The sequence below is a fragment of the Crocodylus porosus genome, unplaced genomic scaffold (assembly GCF_001723895.1).
Source record: "Crocodylus porosus isolate Cpor-Errol unplaced genomic scaffold, CroPor_comp1, whole genome shotgun sequence".
Taxonomy (NCBI): domain Eukaryota; kingdom Metazoa; phylum Chordata; order Crocodylia; family Crocodylidae; genus Crocodylus; species Crocodylus porosus.
In genome coordinates this window covers 188,344,612-188,362,863 of record NW_017728886.1, presented here as the reverse complement: position 1 = coordinate 188,362,863, position 18,252 = coordinate 188,344,612, and the positions used below count along the sequence as shown (strand labels likewise).

The following is an 18,252-nucleotide window of genomic DNA, read 5'->3' as shown; positions in this document are numbered from 1 at the left end:
TTTTCTGCTCCACCAGTGTGGGCAGACCAGGCTGTAGGAGCCTCTAGGGAAATACTCCTTCCCTTTCCCTTGCTGCTCAGAGGCAGCGCCGTCCCTTCATCTTCTCGCTGCCCAACTCTCCTGCCTGCCCCTGCTGCATTCTCCATGGTTGGGGAGCAGGGAAGTTCTGGAGCCAGTCAGGCTGAGCGGAGGCTGGACTCAGCAGCGGAGGGGACAGTGACAGCAGGGCAACTAGAGAATTCCCCTCAGCCTGCCTGGAAGGGGAATCCCTGCTCATCCCTGCTGCCCTGATCCCCATCCCCAGCTGAGCCCAGCCCCTGCGCAGCAGGCAGGAATGGCTCTGGTGCTTCTGGACAGCAGGGAATGGCAGGTGGAGGTGGGGTAGGGATAGGGGGAAGGGATGGGGAGAGGGTGTTTCTTTGAGCAGGAAGGGGAAGAGAGAATTTTTACTTGATTTAGGAACTTTAAAAAGTCTCTGGAGGCTCCCATGGTGTGGTCCAATCCAAAGGGGAGGCGGGGTGCAGCCACGCCACTGCACTCCCTTTAGATCCACCCCTGCATGTTTTAAAAAATGAAAGGAATTTTTTTGAGAACTTGTAGAGGCTGCAAGGGAAAGAGCTCTCAAGTTGAAGCTTTCTGGTCCATACCCCTGGAAATGCAAAGATACCTTGGCCCTACAGTGTATATTTAGAAGAACTTCTTTTTTAAACCTTCTGACTTGCACTACGTGGTAGAATTTACTGCGCAAAGATATATGTAAATATTCCCTTTTGCACAGTATGTAACCAAAAAATTAACTGATTTCAGTGGGCAGAAATCACTTTGAGGGCCTCAGGCTGAAAGGTGAATAGACCATGTGCTGTTCATTGGAAATTTCAGTCTCAATGCAGTCATTTGTAGAACATTAGAAATGTATTAGCAAAGACTACTCCTACACTTTCTACAACTCCTTTGCCTGTTTCAATAAGATTGGAGCCAGCTAGAACAGAGAATATCAGGAAAGACGCATTAAAAAGAATGGAAATGTGGAAACTTTGGTAAATGAAAGTTAGGTACCTGTGAAAACTCAAATAATATCCATTTAATTGCTGTCCCCCTGTTGTTTGTAACTGTGTTCTTTCCAGTTTCCCACTGAGTGTATTGCTTTGTCCCTCAGGTGATCTCCTTAGTGCCTTGGACTTTCCATTCCTGTACTTCTACAGATTTCACAGCAGCTGTTGTGCCAGGTAACCTCTGTAATAAGGTATGCGACTGTTATGAAACGTGGGTGGATCAAGGATTTTGAAAAGGGGAGGTGCAGGAGGTGTGATGCATTATTCCAAAACAAAATTAAGATTTTTCTCTAATAAAAAAGGACACTAGAAGCTTTACTATTATGCTAGAAGCCTAGAGCTGTATTTATTCAGTTTATGATCCAAGCAAAAACAGATATAGCTGAATCTGTGGGGTGCTCGCTGCTAGCTCCAGTGCGGGGCAGACACCTGTAGTGCTGGGCAAGGCTACAGCTGTTACCATGTCAAATGCCTCCTAGCTCTTCTCTGTCCCCACTAAATTGCATACCCCCTTGCTCAGCACCCTCATGCCGCACTGAGTCCTATCGTGCCCCCTCACTGTCCCCATGAACCCAATGCATCCTGCACATATTCATCCCTTTCACATCTCAGCTCCACCGACTCTTTGCCATCCTTCTCACACCCCACTGAGCATTTCCCTTCCCCTCTGAGGGTTCAAACCTCACTGCAGCCCCTGACACTGCTGGGCCTCCCTCACCCAAAATCCCTCTTGCTCCCAATCCACCTCTCAGCCCATCTCACCCCCACAGACCTCCACCCAGCCCCTTCTCACCCCACATCCCTTTACCCCACAGGGCCCCCTTCTCCCAGAAACCTTGTCTGCTCCCCTTGTGGGCCCCCAATCCTGGGGGTGGGGTTGTAACTGGCCCTCCCACACCTCCACATAGCATGTCTATAGCTGATTAATGTTGTCTTCTACCCTCAAGATAACAAACAGTTGGGGTCAGGGGAGGACTTGCTTCAGCCACTGGGAGTGCTTCTACTTGGGGAAACCAACTTCTCATTCACCCATGCCTGGTTTATGCCACTGCTAGTTCAGCCTCCCACAGTCTCCCTCATCTACTGCAATGAGTAACTCAGGAAAGGGTCACTGCAGTAGCTTACTACTTCACCTCACCTTCACAACTCTCTCCTGCCTTTGACTGATGCAGAGCTCAGCCTGCTTTTAGACCTGCCCCTTCCTTCCCTGTCTCTGATTTGTTGTAGGTTTGAATCCCCTAGGACAGTGGTCTCCAACCTTTTTAAGTAGGAGATCACCTTTTGGCATTTAAAAGCAGCCCAAGATCTACTATGTGCCACCCACACCCGCCCTCACGGCCCCTTGGCCCAGCAGGCAAGTCTGTGGGGAGGGAAGGGGGGTGGCAGATCGAGGCAGAGGGAGAAAAAATTATTTGCAGGCATGCCCCCCCCAGCAGGTAAGTCTGGGGAGGGCGGGAGGGGAAAGGGCTGTTGGGAAGGCGGGGCATGCACCCCAGGAGGGCACGGGGGACATGTACCCCTGTGTCTGCATGCTGGCTGGGCTGGCTGCTGCTGCAGGCTGAGGTTGGGGTGCACTGGGTGGCGCTGGGAGCGAGGCTAAGTGGGGTGCTGCAGGCACCTAAAACTTGGCCGTAGCCCCTTCTCCCAGTGCTGCCGCTGTCCAGGGTAACTTCAGTGCAGTGCAGCCCAAACCACCGCTGTGCAGAGCACCCAGGCTGTGCAGGGCCTGTCCCTGCTCCATCCCCACTCCCTCCCTCCTTCACAGCTGCTGCAGCCGCCCGCACTGCCTGGCATTTGCAGGGGGGTAGGATGTACTCCCCCGTCTATCTGTGGCAGAGGCAGCTGCAGTTGCGAGCTGGGCTTTGTGCCCTGAGCCCTATTGCAGACCGCCTAGGAGTGCCTCGATGCTACATGTGTCCCGCCCTGGGCTGAGCCTTGTCCCCTGCCTGCCCAGCAGTTTGATGCACATGGCATCGGGCTGCTTCGGGGTGGGCTGCAGAAGGGCTTGGGGCATAAAGCCCAGCCCGCAACAGCAGCTGCCTCTGCCATGCATAGATGGTGGGCACATGCCCCCTGGGGCCTCTTCCAGTGTGCACACAGTGGTGGCCCCGTGAGCCCCTGGATGAGCTGCCTGGGCTTGGTCCTCCTGCCACCCACCTGCCCAAGGCGCCACTCAACTTACCCCTGCGGCACTCTGTCCCTCACTGCGGAGGCCTCGATCTGGCCCCTTCCCTCCCCCACAGACTGACCTGCTGGGCTGGGGGTGGGGCGCATACATGCTTGCACAGGCGAGTTCAGCCCCCCACCCCAGCCTCGAATCAACTGCAAGAAGCTCCAAGATCTACTGGTCAATCTACCAGTTGAGATTGACCCATTGGTGACCTCTGCCCTAGGAACAAAGCCACCCTGTGCAGGTTCTTAGGAAGCACCAGAGCTTACTGGACCTGTTGGGGGATGAGCAGAGACATTACCATAGGTATAAAACAGCCAGGATAACTATAGAAGAAAGAAGAGCTTGATTTAGAGAAAGATCAGGGGTCATTAACAATTATGGGGCGAAGAGATTAGCAGAAATCAAATAGATAATAGTGAGCCATGAAGTCAGTTAACTTCCTCAACTCTGCCTAAATAGAAATGTGTCTGTCCTGGCTGGGCAGTTCGTTTATTTTTTGAAGGGAGTAGGAATCAAATAGGGAGTATGACTGCACTCCAATGACTTCCCCTCCACCCTGGATATGCCTCAGTTGTGAAATAATGGTTCTGTTGACTTCTAAACTTGAATCTCAGTTGAAAGTGAGAAGCATGTAACACATGGGTTAGATGTACCAACCTCTGCTGGAACAAGGCAGTAAAGCTGTAGAGGAATGACTTCCTCTGGAAATGCAACTGAGGCCTTGAAATTCAACTCCAATAGTCCTTGTTCCATCATGCAGGGTGGTGTGCGCCTTTTATATGTTCAAGTATGTTGAGACCAGGAGGAGTTCCCTGCTTGCAGTAAAATATTTTGTACATAGCATGAGAAGGCTTTGATGGAAAGAATCTTTGAAGTACTTCCCAACTCAGCTTAGTCTTTGTTAAATTTGCTGTTTGCTGTCATTTCAAAATATTAGTCCCCAGAACGGTTAGTTTGCCTGTATGCCTTGTTATGTGGCAGAATGTGTTAGGTGAGTAAAAAGGGAAGGCTTTAACAACTGTCTTATTATTTTCCATAGCAAGAATTCACAGTCCACTAATGTCCTACGAGAATTACATCAGCATGCGTTACACAGTTCCTTAGTACTCTGAAACTTTTATCCATTCTTAGATCTCTAGATTTCTTCTAGTTAACCAATCTAAAAAAGTAAATATTCTTAACTTTTACTTCTCTTTCAAAATGAGACAAAACTATTTGTTATTTCTTGGGACGTTTCTTACTTTTATCTTGTTATCTATTTAAAAGGGTTGATATAATGTGAAAAACAATAATAGTCATGATTATTTGAGTGCTGCTCATGATTAACTAGCACCCTTAAGTCTTTGTCTGCATGGAGGAAAAACTCAGCAGCATAGCTATTCTGGAATAATTTCCTCATATGCTCTACAATAAAAGTGATTCTATTCTGGAAATTTAATTTCCACACTGGAAGCAATTCTGGAACAGGCATTGCAGTGTAGTTTATTCTGTGATCTCTAAGCTAATTATTCATTGTTTCTTTTCATATAAGCAAAACCCAACCTCAGGCCAAGAGAGTGCAGCTAGAGGAGATGTTCCCAAATTCATTTGTGCTTCAAATTTTTGTCACCAGTGTTTTAGGCTTCCTTCACCACTTCTGTGTCTGGATTCTACCACCCATAGCATGAAATAGTAGTTCACCATTTTTTTCCTACAATAGAAACACAAGAAAATAGGGTGTAAGGACAAGGCTTTTCAACTGTCCTCCAACATCTTAGTTTCCAGTTCCTTTTAAAAAGTAAACCATTAACAATTGTGGGTCTGAAGAAAACCTTCAGAATGTGAAGCAAGTATGACTGATGCAACCGTGTCCTTCAGAAAGTGAAGTGTCTGACACAATTCATGAGGTGTGAATGGCCCCATTTATTTTATAGGTTGCTAACTCAGCAAATCCCACCATTAATTATTTTAGTGTTTAAATCCTGGCAACCAGTGTCTTTTGTAACAGTTCGTTTACTATTATACAGTAAGGCCCACTAGCTGTTTTCTAAAAGAAATACAATACTGATATACCAACTATTTATCCAAGGGGCCATTTTATCTCTCTTTCATTATAAACAGTCTTTCTGAGAAGAAATGTTCCTCTGCTTATTGTAAGTACCTAGTCTTGATTGTCTGATGTGGAGGTGCGTATCTTGGAGCTTGCTATGACATTTCCAGCTTAGTATCATCATAAGTGCTTAGCAATTTTTCCCAGCCCATTTTTTTATTAATACCAGATAACATTTCCTAGCTGCAGCCAACCTTCTCTGCCTTTCTAGCAGCATGTAACTCTTCAGGATCTTGTGGTTACAGTTCAGTTGCATGAAATTAGAGTAACTTCTCTTTTGCATTTACACTGATTTCCCCTTTATTTGGTGTGTCAAGATACAGAAATAATGAGTCATAGTTTTGCTTTGAGTCATGAGCATTGGACAGCACTTGGTTGTGTTCTCCCTGACTCAAGCTCAGAAAGGAGTTTGCGATCCAGGGAGTCTGTCTTGGTCTTTGTCTTCATGCTGTTTCAGCCGTGGAGCAAACAGTGTTGGCTCAATGCCTGGGGTAGTGCAGTTCTAAGCCCCATCTCTTCATAATGAAATGCTCCATAGAGTCTCTCTCCCCTTCTATGCTGCTACCCATGACATTTGTACTGGCAAGGCCATAATTTAGTCTTTGAAACCACCATAATTTTGAAACCACTCCTTAAATTTCCTTCCTTCTCCCCTTTACTAGTTAATCCTACGTAATTTTGAGAATCACTTCAGGTGAGAGTTTCAGGACATTGTATTCCACAGCATTAGAGGTTAATTCATTTATTCTTTACCTATAAGAATTAAAGGGCATTTGATATTTTTATCAGAACTTTTGGTTTTGTGAAGATTAAGTGACTTGACTGTATTAAACTGAAATTCTCTAGTGTTCTTTGCAGCTTAAGGTCCCATAGAAATAGGATTGATGATATCCGCCAAATGTAGACATGCTGCTCGCACTAAAATCTTTGTTTCAGTGGAGCCATTTAAATGCCTTAAGTCAAAATCTTCTGGCAATAAACTTGCATTTTTTACCCTTGGATTATCTAGCATGAGACTAGTCCATCTATGTTAATGTCATTTTAGCCATAGGTTGAACAAAACCAGGTTATTTTGTTCTGGAAATAAAGATCATCTACTCCAACACTTAAATCACATCAGCTATAGTGATGAATATTAAGTTTTGTGCTAGAAAAAAAGATAACACGAAACCCATAAGGGTCTGCTTGATAGACACTAAGATACTTTATTAATGGAAGCTTTCCCTGCCCTTTACAGTGGACTGCTGGGATTCTTTCTGATGTTACACACAGTGAAACTAAAAAACTGTACCTCCTCATGGCAGTATGCAGCCTGGAGTTTCCTTGCAAAGGTAAGAGAGGGACAATCAGCAAAACTTATAAGAAACTGCTCTCCAGAAGCAGAACTGTGAACTTAAATCTCCATGTCTTTGGTTTTTATTGGACTCTCTTTGCATCTGTCTATTTAACAATGTGTACAGAGCAGGCCTGAGATGGCAACTATTGATCATGTGAGAGTACCTTAAATAATGGGCTAGATCAGTGGTGTTTGACCTGTGGGCCAGATGAGTGGTGTGGGATTAGTATGTGTGCTGGACTGGGTCTTGTGCAACAGCATTGAGCCCTGCATTGTCTCCACATGCCTGGATCAGGCTCCACGCAACCTTGGTTTTCCCTCACGTGCTGGGATCGGGTCCTGGGGCCTGCACCATCCCCATTGACTTCTGCACACTGGCATCAGGCCTCGGGCTGCCTCTACAGGCTGGGATTAGACACTGGGAACTGACCCTCCCCCCCCCCAAAAAAACAAAAAAACAAAAAACTGTCCTTGCCTGGCCCTCTGTGCCAGGATCAGTCTCCTTGGGGCCCTGTGCCACTCCTGTGCAAGCCTGTGTTTTGGGATTGGGCCTTGCATTGCCCTATCCAGCATGCAAGGGCTACACTATCTGGCCTGTGGAGCTCCCCATAGGTTCAGAAATGTTGGCAGCAGGGGGACAGTGGGACTGCTAGCCACTGCTAAAATTTTGGGCCGGGGGGAGCCCTGTGGGCTGGAAGACATGGTGGCAGGGCTAGTCTCTGGCGCTCAGGCTGGGAGTCGATCACCCCTGGGTTAGATCCTCAGCTGATGTAAATTGTGGTTTCTCCATTAAAATCTGTGGAGTTGTGCTGATTAGCAGCAGCTGAGGATTTGGCCTACTGATTCCAAAAGTGATATGTTGCTGGAAGATGCAGCTTCTTAGAAGGACATCTGTGTCCACCAGTAATTGTTTCCATTGTATCATCTTTCCTCCCAGCAGCTCTGATTTTTCAGAGCCATGGAGCCAAAGTCAATGGCAGAATTCCCATTGGCTTCCATAGGAGTCGAATTTGGCACTGTTACCAGCATGGCAATCTCAAATGCCTGATTCTTGCATTAAGTAGTTAATGGCTCAGCTAGCCATGGTGTATGAAGTCAGAAGAGCCAGTGTTATTCCTTTTTCCATGTATTACCCAGTTTAATCATTACCAGGTGCAACCTCCTAAAGCCATGACTGCCCGGGGCAGTTAGTTCTTTGAAGCTTTCCTATGAAGATGAATGGAGTTGCTGTTTGTTTTTAAAAAATCGTATAGTGTTTTTTATTTACACATTATAGTAAAATGACTTCTCAGCTTGTTCTGGTGATGGCAGGAAAGGATTGTTGCTGGTGTTTCTGTATTCAGCATTTCTGAATTATGGCTCAGTGAAACTGCCAATTGTATGGTATTTCTTGCTGGCTTCAACTTCTCTTAAGAGCTCCAAGAAATGTCTGGCGGTGGAGTTTTATTACTGTAACCTCCGTGTTGGTTTTTGGTAGCAAGTCAACTGATTTTAAAGCTTGCTGTTTAAAATGATTTTATATGCTCTGGAGAAGTGCATTCTAAATGGGAATAGCTTATCCTGTTCACAGATATTGTGGATAAGTGGTTCTATATGTGGTATTTATGAAGTATGAAAAAATCCAGGAGGAATTGGTAAGAAATATGATCGTATAAAACAGATTCAGGCCCTTCACAGTTGAAATGGATAAGAACCGCAAAGTCTGAAATAGATCAAAGCTTTTTCAGCATGTGGGGATTGTTAGATTTGGGAGATTAGCTGGGTTTGGCCACATAGATGTATCCTTCAGAGAAGGTGTTCATGTCATTGTAAATTGATAGATTTTTCTCAGTTTGCACCAGCTAAAGGTTTGGTTTGGTGTCTTTCTGGTAATTTAGTCTGTATTTGTTTTCTTGTAATCAGTCCACAAAGGTTACATTTGTTCATGAGAAAGTACTACGCTCAAATAATGATTTTATTTTGGAAAAGTTTTTGCAGCAGAGAAAATGAGTTCTTCCTTCTTTGTTGCTTTTACTGCATTTTTGACCGCACTGCTCAATTCAAGTGCCTGGCTTTGCATGTAAAAGGAACTAGGTGCTGGGTACATGCACTATGCCTATAGCTCCACGTATTAAATTATTAAATAGACTGCTTGCATTTCTAAAGTGACTCTTATCTCTCAGATGCCTGACAAAGGGTGTTTGTACCCAAAAGCTTGCAAATAAGAATTTTTCCAACTATTGTAGGTGGATTTAACCAAAGAACCTTGCCTGCCTATGTCCTTAGAACGACATACAACCTATACCCCTCAAAGCGTGGGTGACTGGTGCCTTCTGAGTCTGGGGGGTACCTGCAGAAGCCGTCAGCAGTGGGGGAGGAGCTGGCAACTCCTGTAGGCGCCTCCGCTAGCATCAGCAGCGGGGGCGGAGCTGGCGAGTAGACACTGGCAGCAGCGGGGACAGCCCTGTCAGGGGGGCATGTGCCTCCCCATGGCCCCCCTACAAGTTGTCTGTGCCTCAAAGATCATTATAAAACATATAATTAAAGCACCTGCCTTTCTGAGACATTTAAGAAACATGTTGGAATTGCTGCATGCATGAATGAAATGCAGCTTTAATATAACAAAAATGCACACAATAGCTTTGGAACAGCAAAAAAAGAATACTACGTGCCAATGGGGCTGGAGGGGCATTTATGTAGACAGAATGCAGTTATCTCAGCTGGAATTTGACTACAGTAGTGAAGTTAATGCACCAATCCTGACGTCATGAGTTAACTCATCACCACAAATGGACTGTTGATTCAAATATTGACTCATTGGAAAAAATGTTATGTTACCAACTGAATCACCAGCATTACTTCCTCCTGCAGCTAGCTGTCCTTTGGAAATATCCTAACCAAATAGTGACCCATAGATCAACCTTGTGTGGCATGTGAGGGCTGACTTGATTACAGCACATGCTGTCCTAGCTGCAGGTTTCAGATCAGAAGCCCTAAAACTGTAGAATACATTATAGTCATAGTTGTAACAGTATCTTTAAAAGTGTCAAGGGTAGAAGTTTATATAAACAAGAAATAATAGAGAGAGAGAAACTATTTGAATCTGGACACACAGGAGGAGGGAAACAAGATCCAATGGAAAAAAAAGCCCTGGATCACAACAGCGGCTTTACATTCCCACGTGAGCATTTTTCTTGGACTGAGTACTTCCCCAAATCATCTTCCTAAAATCTCAGACTGACTGGAGTTTTTACCATCAGTTGGAAAGAAGCAGCAGTTTAGGCCAGAATATGTTTGTCTTGAGAGCTAGCCAAGAAAGGAGAGTGCTGTAGTCCTCAGACAGCAGCACAGCCTCTGGGGGGGGTTCAGAGAATGAAGAATCTGTTTTCCATTTGGATGCTTTGTACCTTTATGACTGATGAACTGATTGCTGTGATAGCTGCCATCAATTCATTTCTTCTTAAGCACTGATGCACCAATAAACTGGCAAGGAGATCTAAAGGTACCACTTTACAGACACAAGAAGACATTCCTTCTGCAGTCTAGATGGCTGGGTTCCTCGTCCTTTTTATTTTTCATTCAGTTAAAAACTAGAGGAGGGACTTAAATTTGCATTTATGATACTGTTGCTTTAGTAGGTTACTCACTGCCGGAAGATTTTAAGGTTCTTTAGTCTGTAACAAGATTTGAAAGATTCTATGAGCATAGACAAATGCTGGGTTTAGTGTAAATATGTTATGTGCAATAGTTTTACTGACAAATGCACTCTGCATAGTCTCTATGAAAGCCAGTGCTGTCTGTATTAATCACATCTACTATAATGCCAAATGTCAATCTTTTAAATGGGCCATACACCAAAAACTGCCCTTAAGATATACAAAAGAAATGCTCTACCTCCTTTGTCACCATTTTGCAAAGATGCAACTCCAAAAGATGAATAATTTGAAGATATGTGGGGGCTGCATGCTTTTAGTTGAAAGATATGTTAGTAGCTTGGGTCATGTACCGGAAAGAACAACTTGGAGACGCACATACACAAACAGAAACATCTGGTGACAACTCTAATGAGCTCTAAGGTTAAGTACAGACATTCAAAAAGCCAGAGGCAGAATTAGTCCAATCTACGTGGATTTCTCTAAGCTGTGTAGTTTGGCTTGTGAGTGAATGGAAAATCACATTTGCCCTTCAGTTGGGGGAGGCAGGCAGTGACCGAGGCCAGAAGGCAGGGGGTATTCCTGCATGCCTCCCAGCCTGCCAAGGGCAGCCACACCTAGCTTAGCAGGGGCCATCCCTGATGGGCTGCCCAGCACACCCTGCTGTCAGCCACAGAGAAGGGAGAGCCAGCACAGAATCTATCCCCAGCCCTGCTGTGGTGGGGCAGAGGGGTGGAGTGAAAGGGGAGGCCCCTGGTCATGTAGACCCGGCTCCTCCAAGCCTAGCCAGCACATTTGGAGGGCCACACATGATGGGACCTTCCCCCCACCATGTTGTGCCTGCCCAGCTAGAAAGCCTGGCCCTCCCCCAGCAAGCTGGTGCCTGTGAGCAGTAGGGGATGGGGGCAGGACTGTGTAGCCCATCTGGTTAGCCAGCCTAGCCGGATAGGCACAGTAGTGCAGAAAAGCCCCCACTGCACAGGACCGTCTAGCTGGGCAGACCCCTGTGGGGGGGGTGACGGGGAGCACTGAGGCCGGGTGGGGCTCTGCTCCCCCACCTCCTCCACCCCCCCACCTGGTTGACCATTTCAGGGAGGGCACAGAGCTAGGGAACAGAGGCTTTGCTGTCTCAGTTCTGTGACAGCCCAGGGTAGGGCAAACGTGGCTCAATCGGAGCAGACTAGTGTGCATGGAGACTAGTCCACCCTCCCTGCAGGGAGGGTTAGCAGAGTTCACAAAGCATCTTGGGATGTCAGGGAACTGCAACCTAACTTGAGTTGGGAGGGTTTCTGGTGAGGGTTCAATAGACTGGTCTAACCTAAACTGATTATATCTGTGAGGAGCCAGAGGAAAAGCAAGGGCAACATTGGACCCCTGCTGAACCAGATGGGACAACGGACACCCAGGAAAAAGCCAACCTATTAAACGGGTACTTTGCGTCAGTTTTTCAAATGCTTTTTTTGTGATGCTTAACGCTCACTGGACTACTGTGTATTGTGACGGGGGCAAGCTTTCACACCTGGTGCAAGCACCGGCCTGCCTCCTGCCTATGGGCCAGCTGCCCCCCTCACTTGCCCACCATGCCTTAATGTAATAGTATTGAGGTGTTAATTACGTAGGAAGCTGCCCATTTTGAACCCCAATGTTTAGGGAGATATCCACAGTTCCATTCCATCCCTACACTGTGGCCCAAGCCTCACAGATGGCTTCCCAGACAACTAAACTCAGACGTACCCTTTGCCTATTAGATGTGGTCCCGTTTCTGGGACCTTTGGCTCCCCCTTAAGCCCTGGCCCTGTCTCAGGTCAGTCAGGATCCTGAGACTCTCTGCTCTGGGCATCCCTCACAGTGGGCTGCCTTGGCCCTTCGACCCCCCCTTTGGGTCCTGGCCCCAGCATGGGCCAGTTGGGTACCTTGGGTCACATCTAAGCTGCATGCCCATCCACAGGGTCCCCATTCCCAGCTCAGGTGCTTTGCAAAGCATGCCTGGGCCCCCGGGATCACTCACCCCAGCAGGCTCAGGCACTTCAAGAAGCTTACCTGGCCTTCCCTGCATTAAGTAACCCACCCGAAGGTGGGGGCTGCGTTAAGGCACCCTGACCCATCTCACACTGGGGAGGTGCTGACTCTTGGCATTTACCTGGGGTCTGCTGCATCACCAGCAGTCCAGCCAGGCCTTCCTGCCCCACCAGGGTGCAGTTTTAGGTCATGCTCAGGACCAGTGAGGTCTCCAAGTCATTCCCATAGCTTCACTCTCACCTCCAAGGTGTTCCTGGCAGAGCTCAGCAGAGAGGTGTTTCTTCCCTGCTGGGTGGTCACAAACTGCCCTCAGCTCAGGGAGCAGAGCTTTAAAATGGCACCTTAATCAGGCACTGCCCCTCCTTTGCCCAGTCTTTAAAGTAGCAGGCACTACCAGTGCCCTGCCACACGCTTTAGCTTGGTTTTTGCCAGCTGCACTAATGCACAGTAGAATTAGTTCAGTGGGCATTAAGAGTCTCATGTAGACACACACTGTTACAGGTTTAGAGCAGTTTCCAATCACTTATACCCGTTTCTGTGTAATTTCTGTATCTAGACCAGTAGTGCTGTCAGTGAGGTTTATTTAGATTTAGGCTGCTAATCTGTGTTTAAACATTAAAAATGTTGCCTGTTTCTTGGAGTTCCCAACAGCAGTTGAAATTGCTGAGTTAGAGGAGCAGTGTCATTGCATTACTGTGCTATCTTTTATCAGTGCACTGGCTGTTTATGGGAGAATAATCTACCACTTGATAGTATACTATTATCTCATTAAAATTTGGTGAAGCAATAGACCTGGACCCAGCAGGAGCCTCTGAAACAACTTATTGTGAGGAAAAAGAAGACGAGGAAAGATAATGGGAAGTAGATTTTGGATTATTTTTTCTTCCTCTTTTTTCTGCCTTCAAACAACAGTGGCCCTTCTGCTGGCTTTTTAAATACTTCTTCAGAGAAGAAAGTTAATAATGTCTGAACTACAGCTTGTTTCTATCTTCTCTTTGGCCTCCTCATATTTCAGTTTTACCAGAGCCAACATATCTGGATGCTGTTGGTGGTAGTTTCACACACCCAACCAAAACCATACTATCCTAGCCTTATCTGACAGCTGCACTGGTTCTTCCTTCAGTGTCTTTGGATATTTTACTTCCAGGCTAAATAATTTCTAGTGATGGGTGTCAGAGATGGCCTTAGCACTTTGAGTTTGTGAAATAATATGTTCCTTTGTCACTCCCTCAAATATAATTAACTCCAGCCCAGGGCAGCCATACCACTATGCACGGGGACATTTGGAGATTGGAGAGGAGAGATTGGGGCAGTGACTTGTTTCCTTAGAATAGCTCTAAAGTACCAGTATCTAATTTCCCAGTGTGTGTATATCTTGCTAAGGAAGTGATGTCCAGATGTGTTCTTCCATTGCAGCAAATGGATTATACCTGCTTTGTTTTCAGGACTCACTGCCAGAGCTGTAATGATATGACCAGGTACCTAGGGCAAGTGCGACACCCAGGGCAACTTCCCATTGCTACAGCACTGTGCAATTGTGAACGCAATCATGTGGCTGCAGCAGCAGTTGATTTTTCCAAAACCACTCCCCACAGCTCAGCACCTGGTACAGCTGCCCTAGTTATGCCACTGCTCACTACAGATGGGGAAAAAGGGGATAGAAACTTATTCTTCATTGCCTTTTGATTTCTATTTGTTAGGCCTCAAAGATTTCTCTGCTAAGTGCCTCTCCTTTCACATGATGTGGGAGCATTTTCTGCTGCAATTCCAGCAACAAAAATACCAAGAGGAAGAAAATGTATGTCTGGTTCACTGTCCCTCCATCTCTTAATACAGGGCTCAGCAACCTATGGCCCGCAAGCCAAATCTGGCCTATGGAACCATTTGATCTAGCTTGCAGACGTGGGGCTTCAGCAGCCAGATTGACTCAATTTCGGTCAGGGGCAGGTGCAAGGGTTTACTCTGTCCCACAGTTGGCCAGGACCCTGGAAATATATTATTATTTTTTTGTTACTTTCTACTTTCCAAAAAAAGTGTATGTTTTATTTGGAGGCATGTTGTATGTGAGAAAATATGGCATTTCCTTACCTTTGTTCAGCTCTACACAACTAAAATGACAGTAGCTCTTGGCTGACAATCTCCTTGCTTCCTTGGTTTGGACCTTATAAAGCTATTTATGCAAGAGGTTTATAAACTCTGATGCAGTGCTGTTAATATGGTGTATTATCTTAAAATGGGGCTTCAGTATAGGTTGTAAGAGTATTTTATAAGCTCGTGCCTGCTGCTCTCTTGCCTACATGTTGAAGAGCTGTATACCAGAGAGGGAAGATGTTGCACCAAACTTGTTCAGCCTCTTCTGGCAGATGATCTGAGTGACATGGATGTGCTCCAAGGTGAGCATTGCCTAGGTTTTAGCCAGAGAAGGAGTTTCCATGATCTCAAGCCTTTCAAATATGCATAAAAAAGTGGGCTGAGGGGTGAAGGATTAAAAGGGAGGGGGTTTTGAATGTTAAATTGGCCTGTATGTAAAAGTGTGTACTAGATATACAAACATTAGAAGACAAGTTTCTTATGCTTTTCCTTATAGGAATATCATCCTCAATTTAGATTATATAGAATAGATTTTATCCCTGGAAACTCAGAGGTGACTCCCGATGATCTCCATGTAAGCTGCATGCATGCATGCATACATGTATCAGAAGACAATAATTTGCCCTGTATGAACTTGACCAACAAACAAGGCAATCAGTGTGCTCTTAACAATATCTTAAGTCTGTAAAAAGCAGTGTTGATAAAGACCAATTGCTGAAGCCTTAAAAGTGTGGGTTTTCTGGTGGTTTCCATGGAGACCACTTGATAGTTGCAATTGTAGCATCCAACACTAATTACACACTGGAATTGCTGGGAAGACTTCAAAACAGTCTCCATAACAACCCCTCAGTGTGTAACATGACCATGAAGCTAAATGGAACATATTCCCTTGGGCATTAATACAGTTTAATAAGGAGCCCCTCTTATAAGAACAGCTGAAATGTGTTGGATACATGGAATCTCTCAAGAACAGAAAGTTTGAATTTTAAAGAGCTTAATGTTTTCTAGGACTGCCTATAGAGTAATTATCCATATAAAATGTACATGTAGTATGCTTCATACGTGATACTGTTAAGTAGGTAAATTCTGAAGTATTTAGTACAGTAGAGTTATACCTTGCTACATGATGCAACGTTGTAGTACATGCAAAGCACACGTTTTAATCTTGTTTTGTAGTTAACCAAAGACTGCAGAGCTGGTGTCATCAGGAAGGCTTTGGCTTCCATGACCACAGCCCTCTCTTTGGTGAGAGAGGCAGCGAGCTGCTGGGAAGGGATGGCCTCCACCGCTCTCTGCTGGGGAGGAGGCTCTTCTCAGCCAGACTGGCTGACCTGCTCCACTGGGCTTTAAATTAAGCCTGCTGGGGGATGGGGGGACTACCGCCACTGCTGACCTGCTGAGCAACCCTTGCAAAACCAGCAGGCCAAGGCACTTAAGGGAGCCCACCCCTGCCTCAGCCCTGGAACGAGTGGTAGGCAAGGCAGAGGCCCCCAAGGGGACACTTGCATGCCTATACACAAATGCCAGGAGTTTGGGGAATAAACAGGAGGAACTTGTCCTCCTGCTAAATGCAAATAACTATGACGTCACAGGGATAACGGAGACCTGTTGGGACTCCACCCATGACTAAGCCACAGGTATAGACGGCTATACCCTGTACAGGAGGGATCAAGTGGACAAAAGGGACGGAGGTGTAGCTCTCTATGTCAAGGAAAGCTACGCATCCCTGCAAGCCGACATTGACACCCACAGTGGACGACTTGAGACCCTCTGGGTTAAAATCCGTGGGAACATGGCACAGGGGATACTGTGGTGGGAGTCTACTACAGACCCCCTACCCAGGGTCAAGACCTTGACCAGGAGTTTGCCAGGGAATTGGCTGAGGCTGTGTACTCCTGGCGTATGGTTGTCATGGGAGACTTTAACTACCCAGACATCTCATGGGAGGAGCGCTCAGCCAAATCCGAGCGGTTGCAAATCTTTCTCTCATGCATGAATGACCTCTATCTGATGCAGGAAGTCTGTGGGCCGACGAGGCAAAGCACTGCTTGACCTGGTACTGGCAACTAGGGACAACCTAATCAATGATCTATTGATCGAAGGGAAGCTAGGTGACAGTGACCATAAGCTGACCACCTTCACCATCCGCCGTAAAGCTGGCAAATCAGTCAGTAATACAGAAGTCCTTGACTTCAGGAAAGCTGACTTTGACAAGCTAAGGAGGCTTGTCAGTGAGGCCCTAAAGGGCCACAACCCAAAGGGGAGGGAGTTCAAAATGAGTGGTTGCTCCTCAAGGGAGCAATCCTGGATGCACAAGCAAAGTCTATTCCATCTCGGAGGAAAGGCAGTAAAAGGGCACAGCAGCCCGCTTGGCTCTCCAAGGAACTGGCGGACCTCCTGCATCTTAAAAAGAAGACCTACAAAGGATGGAGGACTGGAACCACTACCAAGGAGGAATACTCTGCTCTGGTCCGGACCTGCAGAGAGCAAACCGGGAAAGCCATGGCTGTGACAGAACTCCAACTAGCTACAAATATCAAGGACAATAAAAAGTCCTTTTTTAGATATGTGGGGAGCTGGAGGAAAAGCATGGGCAACATTGGACCCCTGCTAAACCAGATGGGACAACTGACAACCAATGCCTAGGAAAAAAGCAAACTTGCTTAATGTGTACTTTGCGTCAGTTTTTCATCAGTCCCATGGGATGCCCTTGCCCACTGTGGGTTAGGAAGGCCCAGGTGAGGGAGATTCCTTACCCTCCATCAATGCTGACCTCGTGAAGGAACACCTTGACAGGCTGGATACCTTCAAGTCAGCCGGCCCTGACAGTTTACACCCAAGGGTACTCAAGGAACTGGCAAGCATCATAGCTCAGCCCCTGGCACGGATCTTCAAGAACTCCTGGCGCTCTGGTGTAGTGCCCAAAGACTGGAAAAGGGCCAATGTGATGCCTGTCTTCAAGAAAGGGAGGAAAGTAGGTCTGGCAAACTGCAGGCCCATCGGCCTGACCTCTATCCTAGGCAAGGTCTTGGACAAGATTATCAAAGAGGCCATCCTTAACAGACTAGCTGATGGCAACATCCTGAGGGATAGCCAGCACAGATTTGTTGTGGATAGGTGTTGCTTGACCAATCTCATTTCCTTTTACAACCAGGTGACCTGTCACCAGGACAAGGGGCAAGAGATTGATGTTATATATCCTGACTTCAAAAAAGCCTTTGATCTGGTATCCTATGATCACCTCTTGGCAAAACTGGCTAACTGTGGCCTCAACCACACTATGATCCACTGGCTGGGGAATTGGTAGGACCCAGAGGGTGGTGGTTGATGGAAGTCAATCATAGTGGTATGCTATGACCAGGGGGCATCCCTCAAGGCTCTGTCCCAGAGCCTATACTGTTTAACATCTTCATCAGTGATGTGGACATTGGTGTCAGAAGCGGGCTGGCCAAGTTCACCGACAACACCAAACTCAGGTAAAGCATCCATGCCTGAGGATAGGAGGGTGATCCAGGTGGATCTGGACAGACTCATGAAATGGGTGGATGAGAACCTGATGGTGTTTAACACCGAAAAACACTAGGTTCTCCACCTTGTGAGGAAAAACCTGCAGCATGCGTATAGGCTCGGCAGTGCTACGCTGGTTAGCACTATAGATGAAAGTGACTTGGGGGTCATGATTGACAACAAGATGAACATGAGCCTTCAATGTGATGCAGCGGCTAGTAAAGCGAGCAAAACGCTGACTTGCATCCATAGATCAAGCTTCAGAGAGTCCAGAGAAAAGCCACGCGCATGATCAGAGGTCAGGAAAACAGACCTTACAATGAAAGGCTGAGAGCCATGGGACTCTTTAGCTT

General features: G+C 46.5%; 1 protein-coding gene across 2 annotated transcripts in view; it reads left to right on the top strand.

Moving 5' to 3' along the window:
* The window catches only part of TMEM241 (transmembrane protein 241), an 88,864-nt gene that overhangs the window by 48,647 nt on the left and 21,965 nt on the right, over positions 1-18,252 (top strand). For both annotated transcript variants that reach the window (XM_019546974.1, XM_019546965.1), the window contains exons 12-13: positions 1,157-1,226; positions 6,552-6,645. In XM_019546974.1, coding sequence (XP_019402519.1) covers positions 1,157-1,226; positions 6,552-6,645 — 164 coding nt within the window. The remainder of the gene's footprint in view (positions 1-1,156; positions 1,227-6,551; positions 6,646-18,252) is intronic.